Source organism: Idiotropiscis lumnitzeri, chromosome 13 (assembly GCF_059441095.1).
Source record: "Idiotropiscis lumnitzeri isolate Australia: NSW breed Sydney's pygmy pipehorse chromosome 13, RoL_Ilum_1.0, whole genome shotgun sequence".
In the NCBI taxonomy this organism is placed as follows: Eukaryota; Metazoa; Chordata; class Actinopteri; order Syngnathiformes; family Syngnathidae; genus Idiotropiscis; species Idiotropiscis lumnitzeri.
Window position 1 is genome coordinate 6,114,456 of NC_142403.1, and position 26,458 is coordinate 6,140,913.

The 26,458-nt window shown below is 40.4% G+C and overlaps 1 protein-coding gene across 3 annotated transcripts in view; it reads left to right on the forward strand.

Annotated features, from left to right (window-relative positions):
- Positions 1-26,458, forward strand: part of dennd1b (DENN/MADD domain containing 1B) — a 112,009-nt gene that overhangs the window by 19,682 nt on the left and 65,869 nt on the right. For all 3 annotated transcript variants that reach the window (XM_088313661.1, XM_088313664.1, XM_088313663.1), the window contains exons 3-5: positions 3,441-3,484; positions 23,316-23,365; positions 24,432-24,551. In XM_088313661.1, coding sequence (XP_088169787.1) covers positions 3,441-3,484; positions 23,316-23,365; positions 24,432-24,551 — 214 coding nt within the window. The remainder of the gene's footprint in view (positions 1-3,440; positions 3,485-23,315; positions 23,366-24,431; positions 24,552-26,458) is intronic.

A 26,458-nucleotide genomic window follows, 5' to 3' on the forward strand; every position in this document is an offset into this window, starting at 1 on the left:
ACCTGGCAGGGTCCATTGGGCACGCCTTGCTTGTCGCCACATTTGGCCGCCACTGAATTATTGGGTGTGAATTCAGGACTTCACTTCTGGTTAGGTGCTATCTAGGGCTGCATAATAGGGCTGAACGATTTTAGGAAAAAATTGTATTGCGATTTTTCTGACAGATATTGCGATTTATATTTGATTTGCGATTTTCTTCAGAAAGTACATTGACGTTTACAAACCTGACCTGAAAATGCCATTATACCATCAAAAACAATAAAAGCTATTCCTGTAATAATGAAGACACTAAAGAGGTTTTGTGAGGGGGGGGCGGGTTTTTAAAAGCTACTTGCCATCATTGCCATGAGATGCTAAATATTTGACATACATGTGACTTCAAACCTCTTGGTTACGATCACGTCAGCCATTTTTGTGTACCGGTTTGAGGTCTGCCTGCTGAATTGCTAATATAGCCGTTGTCTAATTTTATGTCTGGATACGTATTAATTGAAATACAAAATTTCCATTCATAGCTTGCAGTCTCTCCGCCCTAACGCGGTTCTAACCAGACTTCTGTTAAAAGGGCCACTGTACACCCAAGCGCCTATTTTGGGTCTTTCCCGACTCTGTATTTCACTTTCGCGATTAGCACACTTAGCAACTCCTCGTTCGCCTCCTCGGTTAAAAGTCTACTTGTTAGCGGGGTGGTTCATTTGTCAGCACGGAGGAGATGATCTGCATCACGCAGCTTGTTGTTGCTGCTGCTCTTATGTGCAAGGACTTACATATAGAAAGTACAAATAAAGTCCGTGCTAACGCAGCGCCAGCTAGCTTAGCACCTAGCATTCAAGCAGCCTCGAAAGAAATTACTTTACGATTTTCTTTTTTTTAAAATTTATTTAATCAGTACACTGCTGGTTAGTTTGACCTGTTCTGTGAGCGTGGGACACAAGAGCCATTTAAGGGGTTTGCGAGTGTATGTGCTCGTAGCGATTATTGTTTTTCCATCAAAGTTTGTTCTAAGTCCGAAATCATTGCAAAGACGTTGGTCAACAGTTTTATAGGTCGTAAACAGTTTTTGTCGTCACAACAAAATTTTGAACATCTGAATCGATCAACTGAAAATGACGGTTCTAATTTATGATCATGTAATCAGATTGGGACAACTGTAGTTTCTTGGCTGTAATAGCAAAACGTTTCACTTCACTGTTAGAGACATAACATTCTTTTCAACTGTTTATTGTCAGGTGCAATCTTGCTAAAGTTAATTGCAACCTTAGTCAACCTACGGCAGTATATGAACTGATTCTAAACAGTAAATTACGCAGTTATTAGATTTCTTGCAATTATTCTACAACACCCTTCAACTAAAATGTGTTCCATATTTATGTGCGTACGATAAAGTATTGCACCTCCTTAATTATCGAGGCCCTCCTTTTATTTATTCAGTCGAAAATTCTGAATATGAGACACCATGAATTGTGTCACGTAGTGAGCGGTGCAATCAATTCAGATTTGAGTGTGTGGTTTGTGAGGAGGGGAGGATGAATTAACAGTTCCAGGATCTGTCATGGTGACATTTGTGTCCCCGGGCGGAGCAGCAGGGGTCCTTTTCACCTCTGTAACCTTCAACTTCCAGCCTTAACCCCCTTCAGGCCCCCTCTTGCGCCCTCTACACGCCCAGCAAGAGAGTGAGAGAATAATGCGGGGAGAATGAGAGGTGGGGGCGACACCAGAAAGGAAGGTAAGGAAACGGGACACAATAAGGAGGATCAGAAATTAGGCAGAAATGTAGGATCTGTATGAATGCAATAAAGATGTGGAAAATAATAACTTTTTCTGCCCATTGACATTTACTTAGATGAGTCATATTTATTTTCAAATGGGGATTACTGTGAATTGCTAAAGGATCATACTTTGTGGTTTATTTGTGGTCTAAACTATTCATATTGACAATTATAGCTTAATCCCTTATGACAAATTATATCAACTTTGAATGGGGGAGGTGTCAATTATTCACGGAGAATCGCCGATCCCTATCTCCCGCAAACGGTGGCAATCCACTGTATTTTCAATTAGGTTTCAGCCCTTTGGTAGCAGGGCCTATACTCTCCTCTCATCCAAGGAATCATCACTGGGTTCTCTATTTTCCTCTGCTGCTCTTTTCAAGATGGCGTGCATGAAATCGTCCAATAGGATTATGTAAGGAATTATGGATTTTGCCCTGGCCTGTCACCCACTTGTCTGTTGTATTGCCGCCCCTCACTGTCCATTGTATTGAAGCCGAGAAGCCTCTTTGGACTGGGTATTGTTTTATGACCTTGTTCCCGAAGCCGAAATGTGAAGAAACATCCTGCTCCTCAGGTGTTGAATATGTAAAGTTCATATCTTAAAACTGTTAGACATGTTTTAAGGTCTAGAACTTTTAACTTGGAAAAAACAATGTGGTGTGTAGCAAGTGAGACTATATTTACGGCCCACAGTTTGGCGATTGCCATGTGTGAGTTTGTCTCTTCAAACCTGAGCTGCTGGTGCTCAAGTCACATGGTGACCCAGACGCTGTGGAAGCCGTGTTTAGCAGAGACCCCTGTGTTCAGGGATGACTGCTTCCTTTCAGTCGCTTTGGCTTTAGTTCGACACGGCTTTGAGCTTCGGTTTAGATGCAGAATTAGCTACATCAGGACAGACGCAAGCTTCATGCATTCAGATATGAGGACAGAAAGCTGTTGAAAATGACTTAACTTAATTTCAGGCATTCGTTTTTCTCACATGCGCTGGTGTTGTTTGCTGTAGTATTACATTTTAAGTGTGGTTTTCTTCAAAACACATTTCATAATTTCATTTGATTAATTCTAACTAATTAATACTTGTTGGTTATCCAGTTAATATAGTTTGATCAATCAAACATCAGCATTTCTACAGCTTGTTAAAAAGAATGTCAAATGACACACAAATAGCCGATTCTGTTTGATCAGTGGCCAGACATCCCCTCACTTTTCCAGCTAGTAGCTCAAAATGACTGCCACCAAAATCCAATTAATCTGTAAATGTTTATCATTGCTAAGCAGTTTTCCAAAAATAAATAAAACAGCAAAAAAAAATACAAACAAAAAACATTTGTGATTATACAATAATATTGCAGCTTATCAGAAGTGCGCCGTTTTAGCATTAATTAAAGTAGAGTGGGCCTGTGATGCTTGGGTTGTTTTTAAACGTTATCATAGCTACGCTTAGAATCTATATTTGCATATTTACAGCTCATACAGCCTCAACACATTCTGTCTTTCACAATGTTCTGCTGCTGTGTGTGAGTAAAAGGTGTGTGTGTGTGCGTGCACATACGCAGCAGCCACCCCTTGCCCCCACCCATCTCATTAATATGTATGTATTCTGAGGCAGCGAGCGAAGACGGTGTGTTTCTCACCCGCTGATTAATGCTGTCTGTCAATTACCTCTAGATCCAACCGTGCTGTGGAGCTTCCCCCAGGACTACACCGACCAGGTTGGAACACACTCCGCTTTTTCATTCTCACTCTCTCTCGCTCTGTCTCTCTCGCTCTCTCTCTCTCTCTCTCTCTCTCACACACACTCTCTTTTACTCGCACTCTCTCACACACATGCTCTGTCTCTCTCTCTCTCTCTCTCTTACACACACGCACACACAAACACACTCACTTGCCCTCTTGCTCTCTCCCTACCTCTCGCTCAAAGTGTCTCTCTCCCCTCTTTCCCATCTCTCTTCCTTTTCTATTGCCCTTGCTCATCCCGCTCTCCCGTGGAACCCCCCACATCACTACTTCTCTCCTCTTCCTCATCATCATCACTGCTTTTGCTTTCTCTCCTCATCTCACTCTCTCTTTCCTACTCTGTCTCATTGCATGTCTGTTGCTGGTAATGAAAAGCAGTGAGCGGCTCTTCAACAACCGAGGAATCACTAATTATCATGCAACCGTGACAGGAATCCGCACTTAAGTTTTCAGTTTCTCGCTTTCATTGTTTTGCAATGTCTGCTACATTTTTCATGACTACAGCTTTATTAGGTAAATTCTTGGGCCTGAGTGATTAATCACCGGCCGATTAATTTAGCCGATTATGGATTCAAACATCGGCCAAAATAAAATCAAATAAAAATAATTGGCCAAAAGGCTGTTGTTTGCTGATTATATTTAATTTTAGGTATTCGAATCATTTACGGCAGATGAACACAAGTAACATGGGCCTATTTTTTTTTTTACTACACTTAAAACTATACTATAATCTTGTTTCCTTTATTATATATAAATGATTTAATCGATAAGTTCATTCTTTAGGGCTGCTTTTCAACATATTTCTTTTTTACAAGCATTGCTGAGGCAAGCATTGAGAGTTGTGCAAGGAATTGACTTGGTTATCATAATTTTACACACAACCTACATTCAAGGTTTAAGAAAAAACTGTGCAACATAAATTAGACCTAAATGTGTTAAATATGACATGTGTTCAAGTACTAGAAACAAATGCAGTAATGACAAGGTTTAACATATTTCGAACTTTTTCAATTTAATGCATTGTACCCACAGATATACAGAATAAGTCGATATGGCACGACTTTAACGCTCATACGGCAAAGTGTTACCCTGCATTCCATGTTTGTGGACATCACAAAACCAAAATACCCCTCAAAAAGTCAATTATGCATGCTCTGTATGTATAGCGAACGTTTTGGTGATGACAAAAAGTATGTGAAAATCAGTTGAGAAATGAGCGTGTATCATTTATGTAGCTTGAAGACTTGAAATCTCCCCTCGAAACCCACCAGCTCTAGCTAGTTATTCTTTAATTCTATAATGTTGTTTTTGTTATTGTCTTTATTCTTGTTCTGTTGGCTCTCTTTATTTTGTAGTCAACAATGTTTAGTCATTTCTCTTGTAAAAACAGTAATATATAAATCACACAGTGCAATACAAATGCACTGTCCAATCACAATGCCGCTGCCAGCAGCATTGTTGAGCTGGACTAACTGGACCAGAATTGGCGATTCTGACTGCCGTTATCAAGCACACTCATTTGCCTTGGATCATCATAAACACTGACAACTGACAACTCACAAACCTCACGCTGACCGTTTTACATTTTGCTTAATCAAGACATCTTAGTCAAAATTGCAAACAAATATTTTACCCCATAACGGAAGAAAAATAGCCTGCAACGCATGACTCACTTATGTAACACTGCCGCTTATATGTATTCATAGGTTTTTGTTTTACAGAACTTTAGGCAGCATTTTTGATTCATCTGTACCTTTCCAAATGAAATTTGAAGTGTAACTTTGTGCAAAAGTTTTAATGCAAGTTTGAAACATGAAGCCTGTGCCTTAGTGAGAGCAAAACTTGGGTTGTAAGATATTCCTTGATTTTAAAGGTTTGCTCCTCTTGATTTGGCTCTTAATAAAACGCCACTCAAAGGTATAGTTAAGCATTTTCATGAGATTGTATGCAAAAAAAGATTTGACCAACATTTACGGAAGACTTGTCCAGGACGTCTGTCGTACTGCTTGGGTATTCAAGGTTATTACCAATAGAAAAGCATTTGAAACCACGAAAGAGAGAAAACAACGCAGTGTGATAGTTTGAGTCTTGACATGTGTCCAGACCTCATCCCCTCTTTCAACATGTCTCTTTTACTTAGCCCCCACCCTCCACAACCTTACTTTTCTTTCATTCTGTTGTTGACCAGATCGTTTGTGTGGATAAGATGGTCCTTAAGATGGCTAGTTAGCGTGCTGTGTACAGAGAGATTGGCCCTTTCCCCTGTATACATAAAAGCTGTATTCACAGGCCTCATTACCAGGATTAAGGCTCTTTTCCTCCTTTGTGGGGCTGGAGGCTGGAGTCCTCTGTAGCCAGACTCGGTCTCTTTCTGTGGCCCGTGCTGGCCAGCATATGGCAGCAGCAGCCAACAGTCTCTGCAGAGGGGCTCAGAGCTCAGAGCAAGGCCTCCTTTTGTTTCGGCTGTTATTGTTGCTCAGCGCAATGACATTTGTAGGCCGTAGGATCGGGGTGGTGGGGTTAGTCTACCCCAGGGGAGAGGGAAGAGATGGAGAAAGAGATGGAGAGCGATGGTAGGAGGGGGCGAGGCAAAGACATGCAGACAGACAGGAGTGTGGATTATGGAAATATGGATTGATTTTTTTTTCCTGCTCTGTAGTAGAATAGAAAGCTCAAAGGAGAACAGACTGCAGGCTGGCTGGCACTCTGGGGTGTGCTGGGGAAACCTGACGTGAGAGGCACTTGCTCCCTCTTTCTCTTGCTAGCTGCCCTTTTTCTTTTCCCCTCCTGCTCTCCTATTCCTCCCTGAGCTTCAAAGTCCCTTGATGTCTTGGTCATCTGCAGATGCTAGGTGGTTATAGAGAGAAAACAGTGGGAATGCGAAAAGGAAAAAGAAGGAAATGTGTCATATTTGAAAATATATTTGAATCAGTTTTGCAAGAGTTATTTTTTCCAAATGAAGCAGACAGATGGAAATCAGTCCATTCCCTCTCTGATGTTATCCCAAAGTTGTGGAGGGGAAAAAAAATCTACAGTCTGAACATACAGTTGCAGTCAAAGAAACGTTGACACAAAAAAGTTAATTGTAACTTAGCAGTGTGGTGTGACTTTTAGAAGGCACGCTTATCAGTTCAGCATGGAGATGATTCAAAAGTTATTTTAAGAGCTGAGCTATAGTTAGGCGATATGGCTTCGAAATGTAAGACCTTTTCCTGCCGCAGTGGTCTGATTTGCAGATTCTAATCAATTTTTTTGCCCTTTTTACCTAGAAACATCGAAATAAAGTAAGATAAAATAAAATGTTCATCCAAAAAGCACTTGACAATGACATTATTCAAAACAAGTTTTACTTTAATTTTTCTCCATTCTTTAATTGCTTAATCTGTCTTAATTTGTTATCAACCAAACCAAGGCTTTTCCACGGGCATTAACTTGCATCGATTTCTCCAGGAATTGTGTGTATGTATGTATGTTGGGCTGTCTCAAACAAGTCTTTTTAGACTCGATTATTCTATCGATTATTCCCCGGCGTGTATGGTTATGGCAGCGTATCATCCCATCTGAATTGTATCGTTCCATCAATGCGGCAGCCAATCATATTGCAGTGGAGCGGCTCCAGCCTCTGACAAGACTTGAAAGGACAGAAAGAGAAAATTAATTAGTGAGAAGGGAAATAAGAAGATTAAGGGTGTCCCGATACGTTTTTCACTTCCGATACCCTCGAGATATTGCGGCCTAGAGTACTGTCCAGCACTGACTATCCTTTTAGTTGTGGGTTTGGTTTTACAGTAAACTAGAAAGCGACAGAAGTTTTCCTGTGTCTTAGACCTTGGCAGGACGTATTGCTCTGACAAGGTGCTCTGTCAGTACTGACTGCATTCCGTCTTGTGATTGGTGCTCACATCTGTGTAACAACCTTGAGTGGGTGAAAGTGCAGTGGTCGGCCGCTCTTGGGTGAAAAACAGAAGGTGTACGTTACAGGCAATACTGACCCCTAGGAGAGGATAATGTTGGTGGGTGAGTCAAGGTAGGTGTTATGTTTACATGCTGATAACCAAAGGATGGCTTGATGTACGGAATGGAGAGCAATGTAGTAGCTAGCGTGACCAAAGATGTCATATGTACTTGAACACCTTGGACAGTTGTTCACTAGGTTGAAACAGTCAACATGTACACAGTAAACAAATGGTCTGGTTATCTTAACTTGTAATATTTAGGATACCGTAGCATGTGGAGGGAACTCATAATATTCCCAACAATTGGAAACAACCTATTTGGGCTTAGAAATTTCAGGATGCCCAACAGCTAACTGAAGAAATCAGAAATACAGGTGGATGCCAAAAATTTAAAGCTCGAGGGAAAGTCCATTGATATGAATAATTTATTTAAGAGAAATGTTAAATTAGTTCATCACACACAAAGTGAAATATTTAAAATTTTAGTTTCAATTTTGATGAATATGTCAGACACAAAAAAAAAAAAAAAATCTAGTGTTTCACAAAATTAAATATTAAGGATCTCAGACACAAACAAGTTGGACTCCTGAAAGGTTTATTAAAGTAAATATGCCGTGAGCACTTTGTTGGGCCTCCTTTGCCATCATCAAGGTTGCATGGCGTGGAGGCAATCAGCCTTTGGCACAGTTCAGGTGTTATTGTAGAACCAAGTTGCTGTGATACTGGCTTTCAGATCGTCTGCATTGCGGGGTTTTCTGTTAGCTCATCTTCAATACAAAACAAAAATGGAGGAACCCTGTTTGATATGCAATCAAACAATACTTAAGTAATAGCAACTCATGTTTAGACATTTTTATTCTTTCTCAGCTTGAGACTTGGCCTTGTTCAGTTTTTTTTTCTGGTCTTTGCTGTACTTTCAATTGATTGATTAATTGGTTTATAATTATTTGATAAAAATTATTCATTAATTTGTGTTATTAATGTTACTGTTTTCACCCGCTCTTATTTATTATTATTATTAATATTATTATTATTATTATTATTATTGTGTTTATCAAATCTACTAGTCAGATATAAGGCACATTATATGAGGTAAACACGCATAATATGAAATTATGCACTAGGCCAATTTAGCGCAAGCAAATACTAATGTTAGCGCACATCCATCAGTAGTTGTAGGACTAACCAATAACCGAACACTACACATTAAATGACAATTTCGCTTACCTATCATGGATGCACACTGGAAAGGGCACAAAAAAAACGCTCTTCAAACACCAACACCTTGACGGATCATAAATCTCTTAACAGTGCCCCACTCTTTAATTGCTCATCAAACTGCTCCTCTGTGGGTCACTCGCTCTCTACCCTCTTTCTCTCTTAAGAGCCGCCAACCCCGAAAATCTACCGAAGGATTTGCACTTATTTCGAGTGGTCGTGTTGGTCTAAAAAAGGAAATCCAAAAATAGGCTGAAAATTCTCATCTCTGATAGTCACAACGGAGACTTTGTAGTTGCAAAATATTTTCTTCTCCCTAGGGGGGTGTAATTTAAAATAATTGAGAGGCACTAACCTACAGGGACGAGATCCTGTACTCGTTTAAATTGTGCTCGATAAACAACAGAGCTAGTCTCTCCCCCTTTATTATCAATAGGGAGCACTTGAAGCTAGTCCACACCGTCACCTTTCTCTGTACCGTAATCTCTGATCTCTGACCGCTTCTGGTTTGGAGACACCTCGATTCTCGTCAAGGAGGTGCAGAATTATCTGCACTTCCTGATGGTGCTCAGGAAAAAAAAACATCTGCTTGAAGCTGCTTATGGCTTTCTTCTGCCTGATCATCGGGAGCATTCTGACAGACATCACTGTGTGGTTCTCCCACTGTGCTGAGTTTGAACGAAAAAAGCCTGAGAGAGTGGTCATTAGAATCTATAGAAGCACTGTTTGCCTCCTCCCTCCTTATGGATATCTTTTCGTCTCCATGCCTCAAAAGAGCAAAGGCAATCATAGATGATAAGAAACAGCCTGCCCCTAAACACCACCACAGTGAATTTGAAATTAAACAAACAATATATCGCTGGCGTTGGGCGGTTTTGTCATCCTCCAAATTCATCAGTTTTCAGAGTGCATTTTTGTTCAACCATTACCATTGCATCACCAAAGAGAGTAAGCCACGCCAATAATTAGTAAAAAATGTTATTCACGTGCATGGACTGAACAGTGGTCAAAATTTGTGAAAAAAATATTAAATTGACCAAATTGTGCCATCGGAAAATTAGTCCCGTTGCCAGCGATGTGCTTTGAAAAGAAAGCTCTACCGGGAGAGCTCAGAAACACCAAAAGACCCTGAAAACCATGGAAAACAACTGTGGTGGGTAAGCAAAGAATTCTTTCCCTGGTTAAGAACAAAACCCCCAAAAGCGTAACAACAGTTGGCCAAATGTTTGTCAAAGACCACAATCAAGAGGAGCTTCACCAGCCTCAAAAACAGAAAGGAAACCATCGGACGGCACTTCATAGTGCAGATGGACACAATGCAATCCGTGGAAGAAACCAAAGAGGTTTTTTTTTTTGGTTCCTGAAAAGTGTGAGCTATCTGAACGTAAATACCCTCTGTTTGCATGGCGTAAGACTGCGACTGCATTTAAACATTCCACTGAGCGTCTCGGGACAGAGGTGTCATGGAATATGGCTGCCTGTGTGATTGTCACCACAATGCTCCACGGGGAGCTTGTGTGGACTCATTTTGGTTGACAGTCAAGGGATGTTTGACAACAGGGAAAAAGATGACACTTCACAATGTACGTTACCTCTGTCAGACCAATGTTTTTTTTTCTCACAAGGACAAAGCCAACTTTCACACCTGTCTTCTAAAAAAAAAAAAAAAGGTTGTGGTATGGGAGACGATGAGTGTTTTTGTCAAGCTTCAATGACATGCAGGCATATTGCAAAATAGTTTTATGTCAGATTTCTTATTATTTCCATAACTGGTTTTCCAAAGCTATAATAGTTTACTAATCTACGATGAAATATGAAATGAAAAAGAGAATTTCCAACCTCTTTGTCTAGCATAAACCGAACTGTGTATCTGCATGCATTTGCGTACTTGTAGGTGTATGATGTCAGTGTGTCAGAGGTTTTCGTCTTTCCTCTTCACTGCACCCTGACAGCGGTGTCAAACAAGGCCTCATATGATCTGTGTATGCCTTTGAGAGTATGTGTGTATGTGTCTGGGCTGATAAGGTTTTTATTCTTCTTTCTAACCCTTATCACCCCCAGATCCCAGGGGTGTTCCAGGGTCTTGACTAATGGACAGTCTTGCCCCACTAAGTTGGCCTTTGACTCCAGCACTGAGCCGGATGCCTAACTAGGACCTTTTGTTGCTCATGGGTCCTGATCGTACTGACCTCCGGGCTTGCTTCTTGGGAGACGAACCATGGTAGAGAGTATAGAAAGCCGGAATATGTTTTTAAGTAAACTGTCCTTTCCATATCATATGCAGTGTGCAATGACTGGAAAGGCGAAAAAGTGGTGACATTTGTCTGTGCAGTCAGAAGCAGTCGAACTGCTTTAGTGAACAGTAGTGATTACAGTTCCAGATGAAGCTATTGAAGCTGACTCGCAAACGGGATACTGGCGCTACTGCCCTTCTTATGCCAAGAAGGATTTTATTAAAAAAGTCAAAAAGTTATTCCTGCTTGTGATGCAGTGGCACATTACTGTTTTTATGTCAATTTAGACACTGTTATTGACCACTATGTTCATCATGGACAAAGAAAAAAAGATTTAATAAACATGCCTGTAAGTTTGATAAGGTAGTTAACCGGGAAGTTTGTCCGCGTAATTACATCCAACTTGCAAAACTATTTCCTCAACACTTGGTAGAGGGTTTAGTTTGGGTTATGGAGTTATGGGGCATATGTGTGTCTTGACGCCATGTGTTAGGGGGAGGCCCACATCAGGCTTGATACAGTCGAGCTAAGCCCAGTGGGAGCTAAAAGCTTAAAGAAGGAAATTCTCCCCCGGCCGCTTGGTGCGTGTCTTCGCGCGTGCACGCACACACACAGACACAAAGCCGCACACACTCGCGCGACTGCTCTCTATCCCTTCTCCTCGCACTTCATTAATGAAGCTCATGCTTGTATGTTTGGCCATATGCAATGCTCTTGGCCCAAGTGTATGCGAATGTGTGTGCACGCAAGTGTGTTAGAGAGTGAGACATCTCCCCGTATCATTTGGTAATATATTCAGAAGACGATCTCAGCAGAGGCATAATATTGCTGCTCTCCTCTGTCTGAGCCCATCTGTGATGCGTATAAAGGACATCAGCAGGACAGGGTATTAGCGATGGAATAATGCACACTGTTGTTGTTGATGCTGTGTATTTATTCTCTAAGCTGCTTTGCACCCTCGCCCCACAATATAAATACATACATTGGGTAGGTATTTGAGATGAAAAGAATGCAATGCATTGGCTGCCATGTCTATTACTCCAGTGGAAATGTGTTAAATGAGTAATTTACTAAGAGCTTATGTAATGGCAGGACGTTTACTCAAAATGGGGGGAATAATTCATTCTTGCGATGTTCTCTTAGTGGTATTCGAGAAATGACTCAAATAATTTTTCAATTGGTTTCGACGAGGCGCTAGCTGGCGTGCGTCCCTTACATTGAGTTAGCTCTGTTGCTACGAATGTAGCATTTGGGTTGATGACTAATCGATTAAACTGACGTAAAAGTTTGGTTATTCTTGGTTTGAGTGGTCATGCCTGGAAAGCAAAGGAGGGATTACCTTGCAGTATTACTGTTTAGTGTGTATGTTGACAAAAGTGCAATAAATATTAACAATTTATTGCGTTTGGGGGAAATGCAAGCTAGCTAAACAAACAGAAAATGGGCATCTCACCTCACATTCTCCAAGTGCTTTTTGGAGCCCAACTGCATTTTCTGGCCTTGTTGCTCCCCATCAAATTCCTTTTACACTAAATCATTGTTTGTAGAATATTTAACAAGTTATTTGTTCAAACCATTTCATTTTCTGTTAATTATTATTTTTTTGGTTATTTATTGTCTTTGTAGTTGCAAAATAAGTACATTTATTTTTGGGAAAAAGCAGAGTGAATTCTAATATTTTTGTTCTGTTTTTTTCCGAAACAGAAAAGTACAGATAAGAATATCGTTAAAGCATCAGATCGATAAACAGTATTGTTAAGAGTACTAGTATTCTTAAAATCTTAACGATACCCATTCCTACATGAGATTGTAGTGTGCAGTCACTTTGTTGTTGATGTGAGTGATTGAATTGATTGAACTGAATTGATTTTGTTTGTGATAAGAGGAGCATATTTCAGTTACTAACAATTTCATTTTTGTTGTTTTGTTGTAATTTGAAAACAAACAACAGAATGGCCACTGGCTTTTCGTAATGATGAGAAACATTTGTTTTGCAATTGCTACATTGTAATGTAGCCATCGCTTTCAATGAGTTTAAAATTAAGATAATGGAAGTACAGTGTCTGTCGTGGTTGATTGTGGAAATTACTATATAACTGTGTAATAAGTACTGCTTTAATAATAGTTTTGAAAACGACATTTTATAGAGAAAATAGCGTTAGACGCTAATATTATTTTCATCATTTCATGCTTTGTTAAACAAATAACCGCTTGGCTTAGGAAGGTTATTCAGGGTGGTGAAATAATTCTGCTATTGTTAAAGGTTCAGAAGTACGGATTTGAAATTGATTGTGCAGCCATAGGTCTTTCTAGAGGACGTGCATGCACACCTGACAAGTGTTGGCAAAGTGTTTGAAGAGGCCAGAAGATCAATCTGCCACCTTCAACGCCTTCCGAATAAGGAGGTGGCAACATGGGATGCTGTTAACCAAAACAACTTGAGTCACTGCAGACCCGTTGCACCGTGGGGGTCACTGATGGAGGGATTTCATCAATTCTAGGAAGACAAAATGCCCTCTTCCTCCATTTCCCTCCCAGAGCAGCCTGGTTGGAATGAGCGAGAATGTGAAAATGTAACACCCCCGCCTCGTGTCAATTTGAAAGTGCACCACATCGGCTCATGCTCACGCACCCCTCCATCTATCTTCCATCTCCCCCTACACCTTCCTCCCCCCAGCTCAAGCAGCTCTGTTGCTTTGGTCCAGCTCTGAAGGCCGTTCTTATTACCGGCACATAGTGCAGGTCGGAATGGCAAGCCGGCAGCATAATATTAAAGCCTAATGAAAGGAATCTCTACAGGGTCTGTGGTCTGCAGCGGCCAGTGGAGGCTGTGCCTCTTTGCCCATTGTTCTTCTCCTCCTTTCCTTTTATTCTGTATTCTCTGCTATATCCACTGTCTATAGCTGCCACTGTTAGGCTTTGTCTTGTTCCGTCTTGCACATTTAAACTTCAATCTCGTTTATTTCAGCATCATTAAAGCGTCAGGTGAATGCAGGAGTGCAAATACAGAAACCGGGGCTCCTCTGTGTTCCATTCTTACAGAGTTGACATAACTCAAATTTGTACACAAGTCGGAATGTGTGGTAGCTTAGCATTTAAGTATGTTAATGCATTAGTGAAGATAGAATTACATTTAAACATGTGTGGGCTTTGAATTTAAAACAGTACAATTAAAAACAGAGAGTACTGCACGACTATCACTAATTGTGTCTTCTGGTGCCAGGCGTGATGGTGGCTGTCTCGTAAACTGACGAGCCCTTGTGAATAGTTCCCAGGTGCACCTGCGCTGTCAAACGAAATCAACATTTATTTGTCACTGAACATACACAATGTTTTTAACAATTAACAGTCCTTTTAATATTTTCTAGTAGGTGACTTGGGACTGCACACTCGACACTCGGCAGGGGAAAGTTCTGAGGTGAAGTGGAGGGGATAGCAGTGTGTTGTGGATGGTTCAGACGGCAGTGGCGTCATTTAGCATAAGGCCGCAAAGCAAACTGTGTATTTTATTACTTTTATGCAAATCGAGTGTTGCCAGTGGTCTGCACGGTGTGGTCAGTTTGACTAGTCTGGCTCATGAGTTTTTTTTCCTTTACCATTCCATTATCTTTAATTGGTAGAATTATTTTGTCTTTTATATTCTCCCAGCTCCTTTTTTTCCATCAATGCTTGTCTTATTTTTTTAAAAAAAGTCTTAAATGCTTGCAGACTTTACCTCTGAAATTTGTATGTGTAAAAGTATCTTAAATATTCTTTATGAAAAAGAGAAAAACATCATCTTAATGGTTTGGTTGCAAATCCACTCGAGTTCAGTACTGTTTTTCTTTCCCTCTCATCTGAATGTCATGTAAAGAAATGAGCACATTTACTATATATATATTTAGTAATGGGATTGCACTTGTATCAAAGGTTCTGAGTTCATTCCATATTCCCTTCCTCACCCTCTTTATGTTATTGTTAACCTCGACCTTTTACAACCCACCCGTTGGGCCTCAGCAATTCATGTACTTTAATTTACAACAAAAATAACTGAATAAATACAAACAAGCACAAATAAATGCACATCAGTTACAGCAAATAAAGACCTAACTAACTAAACTCAAGACCTAATCCAAATTTGGCTTTAATTTGCTCAGCTGCCACGTCCAAAATGAATTGTTTTTGCTGTTTTGCATTGTGGATTTGTGCCCTAGACATTTCCAAATAAATAATGTCAAGAACATTCAAATACCAATTAAATATACTAAGTGTAACGATTCTATGAGTTTCATTCACAGTAAACTGTTGCTGTTTGGAATTGTATTATTTCTTTTAATGAATGGCTTCCACTGTATGAAAGATGGACTTCATACTTGTATTATCATAAACCAGGGCCTTCACCACCATTTATAAAACTTGTCTTACTTACACGCAATCACTGAAAAAGTTAATCTATGAAGAACTTTTACTTGTTAAATCGTTGGGAAACATCAACGGTTTTGTGTGTTTTCAAATTAAATGTGGTGCAAATAAAAGAGAAATTTGGCATTCATTTTGTGTAATTCTAAGGAAATGTACTATAATGTGACATATTGTTATCCGAATATAAAGTTTTGTCTATGTTGCACATCGCTAGTGTGAATGTGTCATCTTTTTGTGACTTTTGCGTTTTCATCTTTCTTTTCTCAACGCGGTTTTACTGTACCAGCCTTTCCCATCAAGATTTCATGCCATCATACATTTTAACTCTGCATTATTTATTTTTGCAGTCTTTCTGAAACCAAAGCTCAGCTGTCCTTGTGCCTTTACACATTGCAAATGAATGCATATCCATGCAAATTCTTAAAAAAGGAAGGCTGAGAATTTGAATATTTTGCTTAAAGCTGCACCCAGGTCGACCCTACCATTCGGCATTTGAAAGCAGAGTGTCTTTTTGAATACTGAGGCTCTCTCTTTGTCATGTTAGCCAGAGGGGCTGTATGAGCGGACCCGCACCGGCAGGATGGGCAGGCATCGGATGGGTAGCTGCGCGCAGACAGACTAATTGGGAAAGGGGGGGTCAAAGGGGGGACAACGAGTGTTGGTAAGGGTGAGGAAAATGTAGGCAGGGGGGAACTTAAGACGACTACCCCGAGATAGGTGGGAGGTGAGAGAGGACAGTGAGTGGGGGGGATAGGGAGAGAAGAGGTGAAGGTAGGGTGACTTAAGACTGTGGGCTTGATGTTTACGGAAGAGCCGTATTTTATAGTTGATTGCAGGATTTGGCAAATGTTGCCTCATTCATTAATTGAGCTGACGTTTAGACTGAAAATCAAGCCATTTGCTTCAAATAGATTTTCTTGTTTCCAAGCTCAAAAAGATAATGATCAAGCTTAACCTTCTACATATATACGGAACATATTGCTGGCATCGGACCAAAACCATGTACCTCCAAAATAGTCACTTTTCAGGAAAAATGGCACGTTTATGCGATAATTTGCATTGTGAAAGACAGCATCCGGTTTTCAACGCTTCAGATGTGTACAAATTACGCCCATGCGGGTGGACTGATTTCTGAAAAAAATTAAAAGAATCTTAATTTCACTTAGGTTTTGGCCTGACACCAACAATATATTATTATCAGTTAATACCTTATGAATAGGACTCATATGGCGAGTCAAGTAGAGCATGCAACTACTATTTGGAATGAGGGTATATTGTGGTCAATACACTACAATTAAATATTCTAGGCATTGTTCTAATTATGTAATGTGACTTTAGGAACATCAGTTGTGGTGATTTAGTTCCTATAACAAAGAAGACTGATATTTAAAAAAAAACACACTCGAAGTTATTAAGTAAAGTAAAACAGCCAATAAAAAAAGAATAGAAAAGGGATGAGGAGTTACACCACCAAAAGTTGTACTGCCGGAGAAACGCAGTAAAATAAAAGGCAAAAATAAAAGCAGAGGTCGGCTTCACTCCGACACATTCAGAATTCGTCAACAAACCAAGTGACACACAATTTTAGTAGAGCGCTGACACATGTATGCTTGTTGCGTCTAATATTGGGATAATAATTATGTTTACAAATTTGCCTGTCGCCCTACTCCCGCCTTCCTGCTAAAAATCAACTTCTTTGTAGAGGACTCTGGAGGCCGAGCTGCCCTGAACTAGGTTGAGCTACGTCGGGCAGCCGCCTAGATTGATCTGGCTGCAGTAGCCAGGGGAATATAAAGCAGGGCAGAGGCTTAAAGTCTGAGTCCCCCAAGGGAGGAGTCCTTGCTGCATGGGGAGAGGGGCATGAACTGAGTTCCTCCCACCTCCCTCCCTTGGCCGCAGTATCCGCACACGGAATAACTTTCCATCACTTCCATGCTTTCTTCTGACATTCACTTCATCTCTTTCTCTCTTTTTCAGCCTTCTTCACAGTCTTTCTTTTCACCTCTTGCTTGATTATTTTAAGCATGTTCCATTTCACTTTTCTTTTTCACACATTCAGTTCTTTACCATACTCCTCTGCTTCCCTCGTCTATAGGGTATTTGAAAGCACAAGTGAATATTGCTCATAAAGTTCACACCCAAAATGAAACACCAAGGCTAATGTTTGGTTAACTAGAAAATACAGAAGAGAAACTCATTTTTAAAGAGCAACTTTTTGCAGGTTAATCCCAGGGACTCAAAGTATAGTAACAATAAAAATACGGCAAAATAATGAATATATATATAATATAATCAACATTTTTTTGTGAAATTCACATTATGCATAGCAGCAAACTGTGTTTTCTTTTATCTATAGAAATTTCAGTAAAACTTTCAGAATGGGGTGTAATGTTGTTTTAGCAAAGCTACATTGATTAAATAAAACAAACGATGCAATCCACTGTAATTTAATTTTGAGCAGACCTCAAACATCAAGATCAAAACTCAGGGCTTTATTGTGAAAACAAACAAAAATCATTGGTTCTATCATAAATATTTTATACTATATTAATATCTTGTGCTTTTAATATTCTAGGCCACCCCTCACGGCTGATGCACGCGGTAACATAGCGTAATTCATTTTGGTCCAGTGTCGGGTTATGATGATGATGATGATTATTATTATTATTATTATTTTTATTTTTATGTGTAATTTTCTCTCCAGCGACTTTGCCTGCTATTTTGCTGTTCAAAATTGGATACACTCCTCTTGAATGCGTTTTCAACCAGTCCTCTGATTACCCAATCACTGTTAAAAACAATTATGTCAGTTTTTATTTCGCTTCGCAATTAGAATGCCTTCTCTATCTTTCCTTGTCAACCCTTTTTGAGAACAGCACTTCAGATAGCCAACTGAAGATTGTTATTAGCTAGCTGGTGCGGCGTAAGTAGCGCTGAGCTTGCCCTGATGTCAGACGACCCGACCGGCGCGAAGGAGCACATTGCACCAGGTTACATAGGACCATCTTAGGGTTTCAATTAGTGAAAGAACAAAAAAATATATAACTTGTTCGGGATACATGATAAGTATCGGAACGATATTGGAGAAAAAAATGACTCACTTGTATTGATTCGCTATTGAAAGCCGCCTCAAATACTCTAATATTCGGTCTGTTCACTGTCACTTTAAGAGCGCGGGCCTCTGCTGGCATGATGTGGTGGTACGCAATTTCAAATGCAAAAGTGAGACATTTGTTAACGCAGCTTTAGTCTTCCCCGTGATTTTTGTTCGAACAAGGACTTTTGACTGCACCCAATTTGGGCACAAATTTCCGAATGCGGCAACCGAAAAAAAAAAATGAGGTTGTACATGCACAACCGGCCTAAGTCAACTTGAGTCTAATAACAATATTTATTATACGAGAGAGCTTCCTAGCGGGATCCCCATGAATTGTTTTTGGGTCTGGCGGGCGGCGGAGGCATTGTAAACAAAAGTGGGGCATCTCAGCTGAGCTATGATTACGCTGATTGCTAATATTGAGGATAAGTGGTTCAGAAAATTGGACACAGCAAACACTTTGACACTGCACTGTGTCCTCCTGTATTTGTTGGGAACCAAATGGTCATGGCTGGTTGAAGCACAGCTATGGTCAGTGATATTTTTAATTTGTTTTTATTTTGTTCCTCTGTCTTCACAAGGAAATGGCCAGTAGCATTTAATTGTTTGGGGTCTCGCCTTTATTTAAAATGTGTGTTGGGGCGTGTGCGCAATGTGCTTTGTTGAAATGTCACTGCTAAGTAATTAATTTCGTGAGTGATTTATTCTTTGAAGCATTAATGTGAAATGTATATAAAACACTAGTGGGGGTGAAAACAACTTTATTAATAATTATAGTGAATCTCTTAAGCCTCTGATTTTTTTCCCCCCGTTTTTCTATTTAGTGTGTTTTGCTGAGCCGCAAAAGTAAAAATTTTGACTCACAAGCCGCAATGCAAAAGCACTTATTTTGAGCCTTGTATTTATAATAACTTTAAATTTGCTCACTTTTGTATTCCCCTTTTTAATCCTGTTTTTTTTCCATTTTTTTTTTTTTTGGAGTGGCCAAAAGCAGGGGTCGTTGTGTGTTGCAAACAGCCAAACTTAAATTGTGTTATCCATCAAATCCCCCAGAATATTTTCTGTATACCAATTAATTTAACCAACCACAGTCACTCCAGAAATAATATTGGGTTGAGTGTGATTTTTTATTTATTTTTTTTTTTTTTAAAGAGAAATAAGGTTGCCTCCATTTGCTGAAATGTTGTCGCGCCTCCCCATTGTTTTCTGTTATATTCTGCTGGGGTCTGATGCAAAGCTGCACAGGGCTGTTGTTGCAGCGTTGCGATGCAGTGGTAGCAGGATGGTCCACTGGGGGAACCCAGAGCATTCTGTCTCACTGAGTGATACCCCTGTCTCCACTCACGATAAACAGCACACGTCTGCCAACCTAGCTGCGCATTCCTCCCGTGCTGCCCCCGCCACCCTCCCTGCAAATCTACAAATATATTATCTGGCTCCTTTTCTATTATCTTGGGAAAATGGCAAACAGGGAGGTACTATATGTGAGTGCTGTTAGTGGTGGGGAGCTTAGGGTGCTGCACAAAACGGTTGAGGAACACCTTCCTTTGTGCATTTATTGTATCGGCATCACACTGGGGTCAGGTGGGATGATAGAGATGATGCAAAAAAGGAGCGGCAGAAGCCGTATAGTTCCCGAGAATGTCGGTGCGATGTAGGAAAGGCACATCTGACATTGATGTGCCCAACGTACGTTATGGATGGCAGGTTGCCAGGTTAGTAAAATAAAATGGGTGGCGACATCAGCGTGGCAGCTACAATTGCTTTCCAAACAAATGAGCATAGACAGTGAGTTTTTTTACACTTGTGATACAACATCCTAAAGTTATCAGACGTTAAAGGGGAAGTCAACCCAAAAAAAGGTCTTGCAAGAATGTGTTCTATGCATGTCCATTAGTTTAAACATGGCATTCTTGATTAATGTTGTGTTTTTTGCCAAAGCCACCTGTTTTTTTTAGCAATATCACGGGGCAGCCATTTGGTCACTTACTGTCGACTGAAAATGACATCAGAGTTCCTCAGGGCTCAGCTAACAATCAATCATTGCTCAGCTTCACAAACGACTGCGCTGTGATTGGTGATTACCTGTGATAACTGTGATGTAATTTTCTTTTCACAGAAGTGACAAAATGGCCACCGCCTGGAATGGCTAAAAACAGGCAGATTTTGCTGCTTAACTCATATTCTGCAAATAAAATAGCAATCAGAAAGCCATGTTTAGATTAGTGAAGGCACATAAAACGTAATGAAGTTTTAGTTCACATAATCTTTTCATGTTCGTGGACAAGTTAAAGCCTTGTTACGGTTCGGCCCATCACTACTCGGCTGGCTGCTTAAAGCTTCTTCCACTCAATCGCCGTGCCTGGTTAAACTTGTCTTGGTGTAAATTGAAGCGTTTCAATCTAACCTACCTTAGCGTATCTTATAGCTTTCACGCACCGTCACTTTCCAACAGATTGTTCTGCAGTGATGGAGTGTGAGTGTAAAGTAACTTAATTACTTGATGACTTTTACTCAAGGCATTGATGGAATTACCAATATGATATAATGGTTCGGAAAAGATTCATTAGTGTAGTGACAGCCTTCCGTGATTGTCGCACCGCACTTTTACCGTCCTCACTAACTCGCATGGTTGCTTCGGTATTCCCTCCAAAACGCTTACACTCAAAAACAAAACAACCACTCACGGGGAACATGAAGGATTTTAGTCATCCTGATGATTGACTAATTTTTGAAAATGTTCATTCCTTGTTCAGATAATAAATGAAAATAGAAATACATTGAATCCTTGAATAGATCAGGAAGTATTGCCAGATAGAAAAGAAGGCTTCATTCTAAGATCTAAGATGCCAGTTTGTTTAATAGCGATAGACTGCAAATGTCTTCACAATATATGATGCCAATGTACCTGAGGATGGCAATCTTATATGTTGTGTAGCCCTTAGATATATATATATAGCACACATCTGCTGTTTCTATGTCACATTATTCACACGTACAAACGCACACGTTCCCGATGGTCCTATATGAGATCAGAGTCTCGGCAGTCCCTCGACTGTCACTCAAGCACAGATACCTGATGTGGGCGGGGCTGTGACAACTCTCAAATCTGGCAAGTCAAATGTTTTTATTTGCAGGCAAAGCGAGTCCCAGTGTGTGTGTTTGGGTTTGTGTACCATATGCAGTGCGCCAAGGAGGGCTCTCTGGAACATATTGGTGCTTGTACATAGTGGTTAATAATAGTAGCAAACGCACACAGCGATGGCAGCTCTGATGTGCGTGACAGTTTTACAGCCGCACACGCCAAGACTCACACACATACACTCAAACACACACATACAGACCTCCTGTGCCACCCAGCTCTCTGTCTTTGTTGACTTCTCAATTTTATCACAAATTCTGAAAAACAGCTACTTCCCACCGACCTCACCTCACCTCTCCTCCCCCCGTGCTTCATTTTTGGGCACATGCACACAAACTATATAGGCGAGTCAAACTCAGCCACCCACACACCAGATCACGTACACTGATACAAATGTACATGCTTAACCCCCCCGCCCCCTTCCCCCATTCATGAACGCAAAGACCTTGAAGCAGGCAGGAATTCACATACATCATACACTCAAATGCACACGCACTCTCACCCCCCTTCTGTCATAGCTCATTGTTGCTTTTGCTTGTTTGTCTGTGACAATGCTTGTGTTGTGCTGCAGTGGCAGCTTTATGGTTTGTTAAAGGGGGGTGGAGGAGTTGCGTGGGGTCTTGGTTGGAGGATCAGTGGCTGCACCCCATGGTGAGGTCTTAGCAACAGTATGCAACAGAAGCAGCAGACACCCAACTTGTCATCATCAAGTCAAATCGGTTGATGTGGGCTGGCTCAGGGAGACGGACGGAGTGAGAGATGGCAGAGGAGCAGACCAACTCTCAGCGCGGACGTCTCCCGTCAGTAACAAAAAAAGGGGCTCGGCCTTGGACTTAGTGGCCAAGCTTGGCAGACGTGGCAAGATAAAGCGAGACGAGTGAGGCCAGAGCATAGACGGCCACCAGGATTAGTGTGCGGGGCTTGGCGGCAGCTGAAAGAGAAGTAGACGAGCGCTGACGCAGACTGTAGGAAGGATCCCCCCCCCACCACCCTGCACCTTTTTTTTGAGCCAGGAGAGTCAAGAGCGAGGGGCAGTCAGACACACAAGCATGTGGACCCGGTGCCGGGCTACCGCGTGGCTGTTGTGGTGTGGCTCACCCATATGGTGCTCTGCTCTGTTCCTGCTCCCTGTCTAAATCCATATGCCGCCGCTAGAAACGGTGCCCCCCACCCCCCACAGCCTTTGCATCCCCTCCCACCTTCCTTGAAGAGCATAGCAACCCTCCCTTTCTCCCCCTCCAGCCCACAAGGGAGGTGTTGGGAGGTAAAGCCCCGAAGGCTTGTACTCCCCCCCCCCCCCCCCTTACCTCTTAACCCCTCTGAGCTGCTTAGCCCATTGTCGCTACAATCTGCCACCACCGTAGCTTCAGCACAGTGTTCCCTCTCTCTCTCTCTCTTCCTCTCCCTTCATCCTTTCATCCTCCTTTGGCACCCCATAATCGATGAACTTATTAACTGCTAATTATTCAAGCTGTGGACTGAGGATCCCTGCCTGTCTGTGGAGAAAAGGGACCATTACCACTTTGTTCAGCCACGTGAAGTCGTTGATACAGCCCATTCATTTGGATTAATGTGCATTGAAGAGACACTGTTTAGTACTTGTCAGATTGTTATCAGAAGTGATTAACGTTAATCCTCATTTTGCTCAGCCACTTGATAGTACCCAAGAGAGTTTTATCATAAAATACATGGCGATTATTTGTATTTTCCTGTTTGATATGTGTTTCTCTAAACTGTGTGTCGGTTTCGCTCTCTCAGGAGGTGCTTCAGACGATACCAAAGTTCTGCTTTCCCTTTGACATGGAAAGGTATGATTCCTCTCTCTCTCACGCCCCGCTTCCTTTCCCCCCACCATCACATCTCAGTTTCAACCTGCTTTACTCACACAAATGCACACAAAACATAATTTATCTTATGATCCCTTACACAAACTACTGAGGTCCAGTAATAGATGTATTTTATCCAATTGTATTAAAAGTTGGACTTCACAAAGATAATAACATTCTAACTTGTTATTATTAGCTGAGCAATAGGTTCATTTTTGTAGTTGCCATTTGCAGTTTTAAAATCAAAATATTAGCCAGCTTTCTGTTTGATGCACACACCACTTCAAACTAAACCAATAGTTTAATTAGTATTAATAGTATTAATATTAATTAGTTGCAGAATTGTTGCTCCAGTGCTTGTATGAGCACATTTTTGATTTTATTAGCCGTTATGTAAGTAATTTTAATTTTACTGATACTATTTATACTATTTGTTTAGTTTGCAGTAGTGTGTGCTTCATACAGACTCTAGCTGTGTTTAAAATTTTTATTCTCGGATTATATATGAAAAAAATTAAAATTAAGCAAAAAAAACTTTTTATTTTGACAGGTGATCATTTCTCTCAGTGTCACAATGTGTATGTATATGTAGCTTGTATTAAAAAAAAGCTTAGTTGACATTTTCTTGAAAACACGCAATTGGTGTTATAATATGTTGACCATTTAAAGGCGGGTTATTTTTTCTGACACATGAAACCACTCAGGCCAACATCTCTCCTCAAGCCAGTGGGGTTTTAATTTTTGGCTTGGGAACATTCCCATTACAAAGAGAGAGAAAGAGATTGCGTGTTACAGTGTGGAATCTTTATTTTCCACTGAAGCTGAGCTGCTGCCATCTAGTGGTACTTGCTTCTTGTGGAGCTTGTTTTGTCTTCTCTCATGCTTTATAGAGTTTCTCAAGATGCCAAACTGAAGATATGTTTCGTGACGTTAGATTTGGAGAAAATGATGACTTTAGTTTTATTGTTTGCAAAATTCTACAGATGTAGTGTAACCATTTAAGGTAATTCCTCTTGTATGTGCGGCTGTTGCCCATGTCATCTTTTAGAGTGTCCCAGAGTCATGTTGGACAGAACTTCACCTTCGTGCTGACGGATATCAACGGCAAGCAGAGGTTCGGGTTCTGTCGTCTTACTCAAGGTTGCAGAGTCTGCATTTGTCTTCTCAGGTAACACACATGCGGACATTCTCACACACACACACACACACACACACCCACACCCCCGCATGCACACGCACACACGCGCACACTTACTCCGGAATTGATTATCCTATTGATTATTTCTATCAACGATTTAAAATAATCTGATACAAAGTTTTTTAGTGTTAAAATGTATTTCAAAATAATTTTTCAGACTACCATTTATTAAACCAATTTCTGTTGCTGACTTGGTATTATTTAATTTTTAAACTGAACCAAATGTGCAACAATGTAGCAATATCACATGAGAAGGAGTGATGTTGACTCACTAACCTTTTTGAAACTGGCAGCTGCTTTCTGGCTTCTGATTAATACGAAGGGCTTCAGGGTCACCTACATGTCAATTACAGGTTATTCTTACAATAATTTCAAATAACGATTCTTTATGTAATAGATTCAAGTGACATTTTTTTTTCCTAGAAATTATTATTCAGTTACTGTTTTGGTAATATGTCAGAAAATAGGAAAATATGTTGATCATTATTCTCCAAAGATGTTTGCAAATGTCCTTTTTTTTTAAGTCAAAGGATTTGGACAATTTTAAAATCTAATCGCCCTAAATGATTAATCAGTTGTCAAAATAGCTGTTGATTAATTAATTAAATAATTCTCAATTAATTGTTTATTAATCAATTAATTTTGAGACCTCTAGCTAAAGGAAAACCAAATATTAGAAGCACCTGTAGTATGACGCGCACATGATACCACTACAATGACAAATCTAGATTTGCGTAAATATCTCTCCTTAACAGTGTCAAGTGAAATGTAGCATTTTTATCTTTGTTTGGCTGACTTTTTAAATCAACTCCTGCATTCAATGTCATTAACATTGTACCGGTGTACCTAATGTTGTGACCACAAGAAGTTGTTCTTTCACTAACCTGTCTCACATGCTCTTCACTGTTTCCCCATAAATCTTATGCGCAGGATTATAATTTGATTCATCATTAATGCACATATGTATGTTTGATTCCTTGTTGAACATACCTTTAGTATAAAGCTGAAAAGCAGACATTCATATCCAAGTTTCTTTTTACTATACAAAAAGAAACCTCATCTTCAGTCTGGTAAGCCATGGTCCATCGTTGTCCTGTTTTTTTTTTCTCGCTATTAAATCCTCACAAGTTGCAAAAAAAATTTATAAAAAATCTTAGAAGTAAGCATGTATTTTTGAGACAGTTTCTTTCTCATCCTCAGTCTTCACACTGAGTTGAACTTTGCCAGATTAAGCAGTCTAAATTCTTACCTGCCCACACAAATGTGTTTGTGATTTACCCATAATTATCCAAAAGTTGAGCAGTTTTTGATATTGTAAAGGTGGATTTATCCCATCACAGAAGCCTTAAAGGAGAACATCAAACCCAGTAAAACTGCAGTTTCTTTGCATAATTACGCTCCAACAAAGGTTATTATCATTTAATTCCCGCATAATTGCATGTTGACACAGTGTTTTCTTTTTTTTTTGCAGATGTAATTACTCCACCATTACAAAGAAAAAGCACTTTTGTGGAAATCTCAGTGGAGATGCATGTGCACTTTAGAATAAACTGGAAAACATGCAAAATGAGCCCATTTTTAACTCCAACATGAAGCAGATAAACAGTTAAATGGCACAAAGCCTGTGTGCGCGCGCGCATGTGTGCTTGCGTTTGCATGTGTGCGTTTGCATGCGTGTGTTAGTGTGTGTGTGTGGGGGTGTGCGTGCGTGTGTGTGTTTGGTGGACAGTCGTGGGTTTGTCGCTGCTCTGAAGAACAATGTCCAGCCAAATCGCCCCCACCTCCCAACACACACACACACCCTACATGTCTTTTGTCTCTCTTTTTCTCTCTCTCTCCCTCCCTCTCTCGCTCCTCGTTATTCGGCTACTGCCACT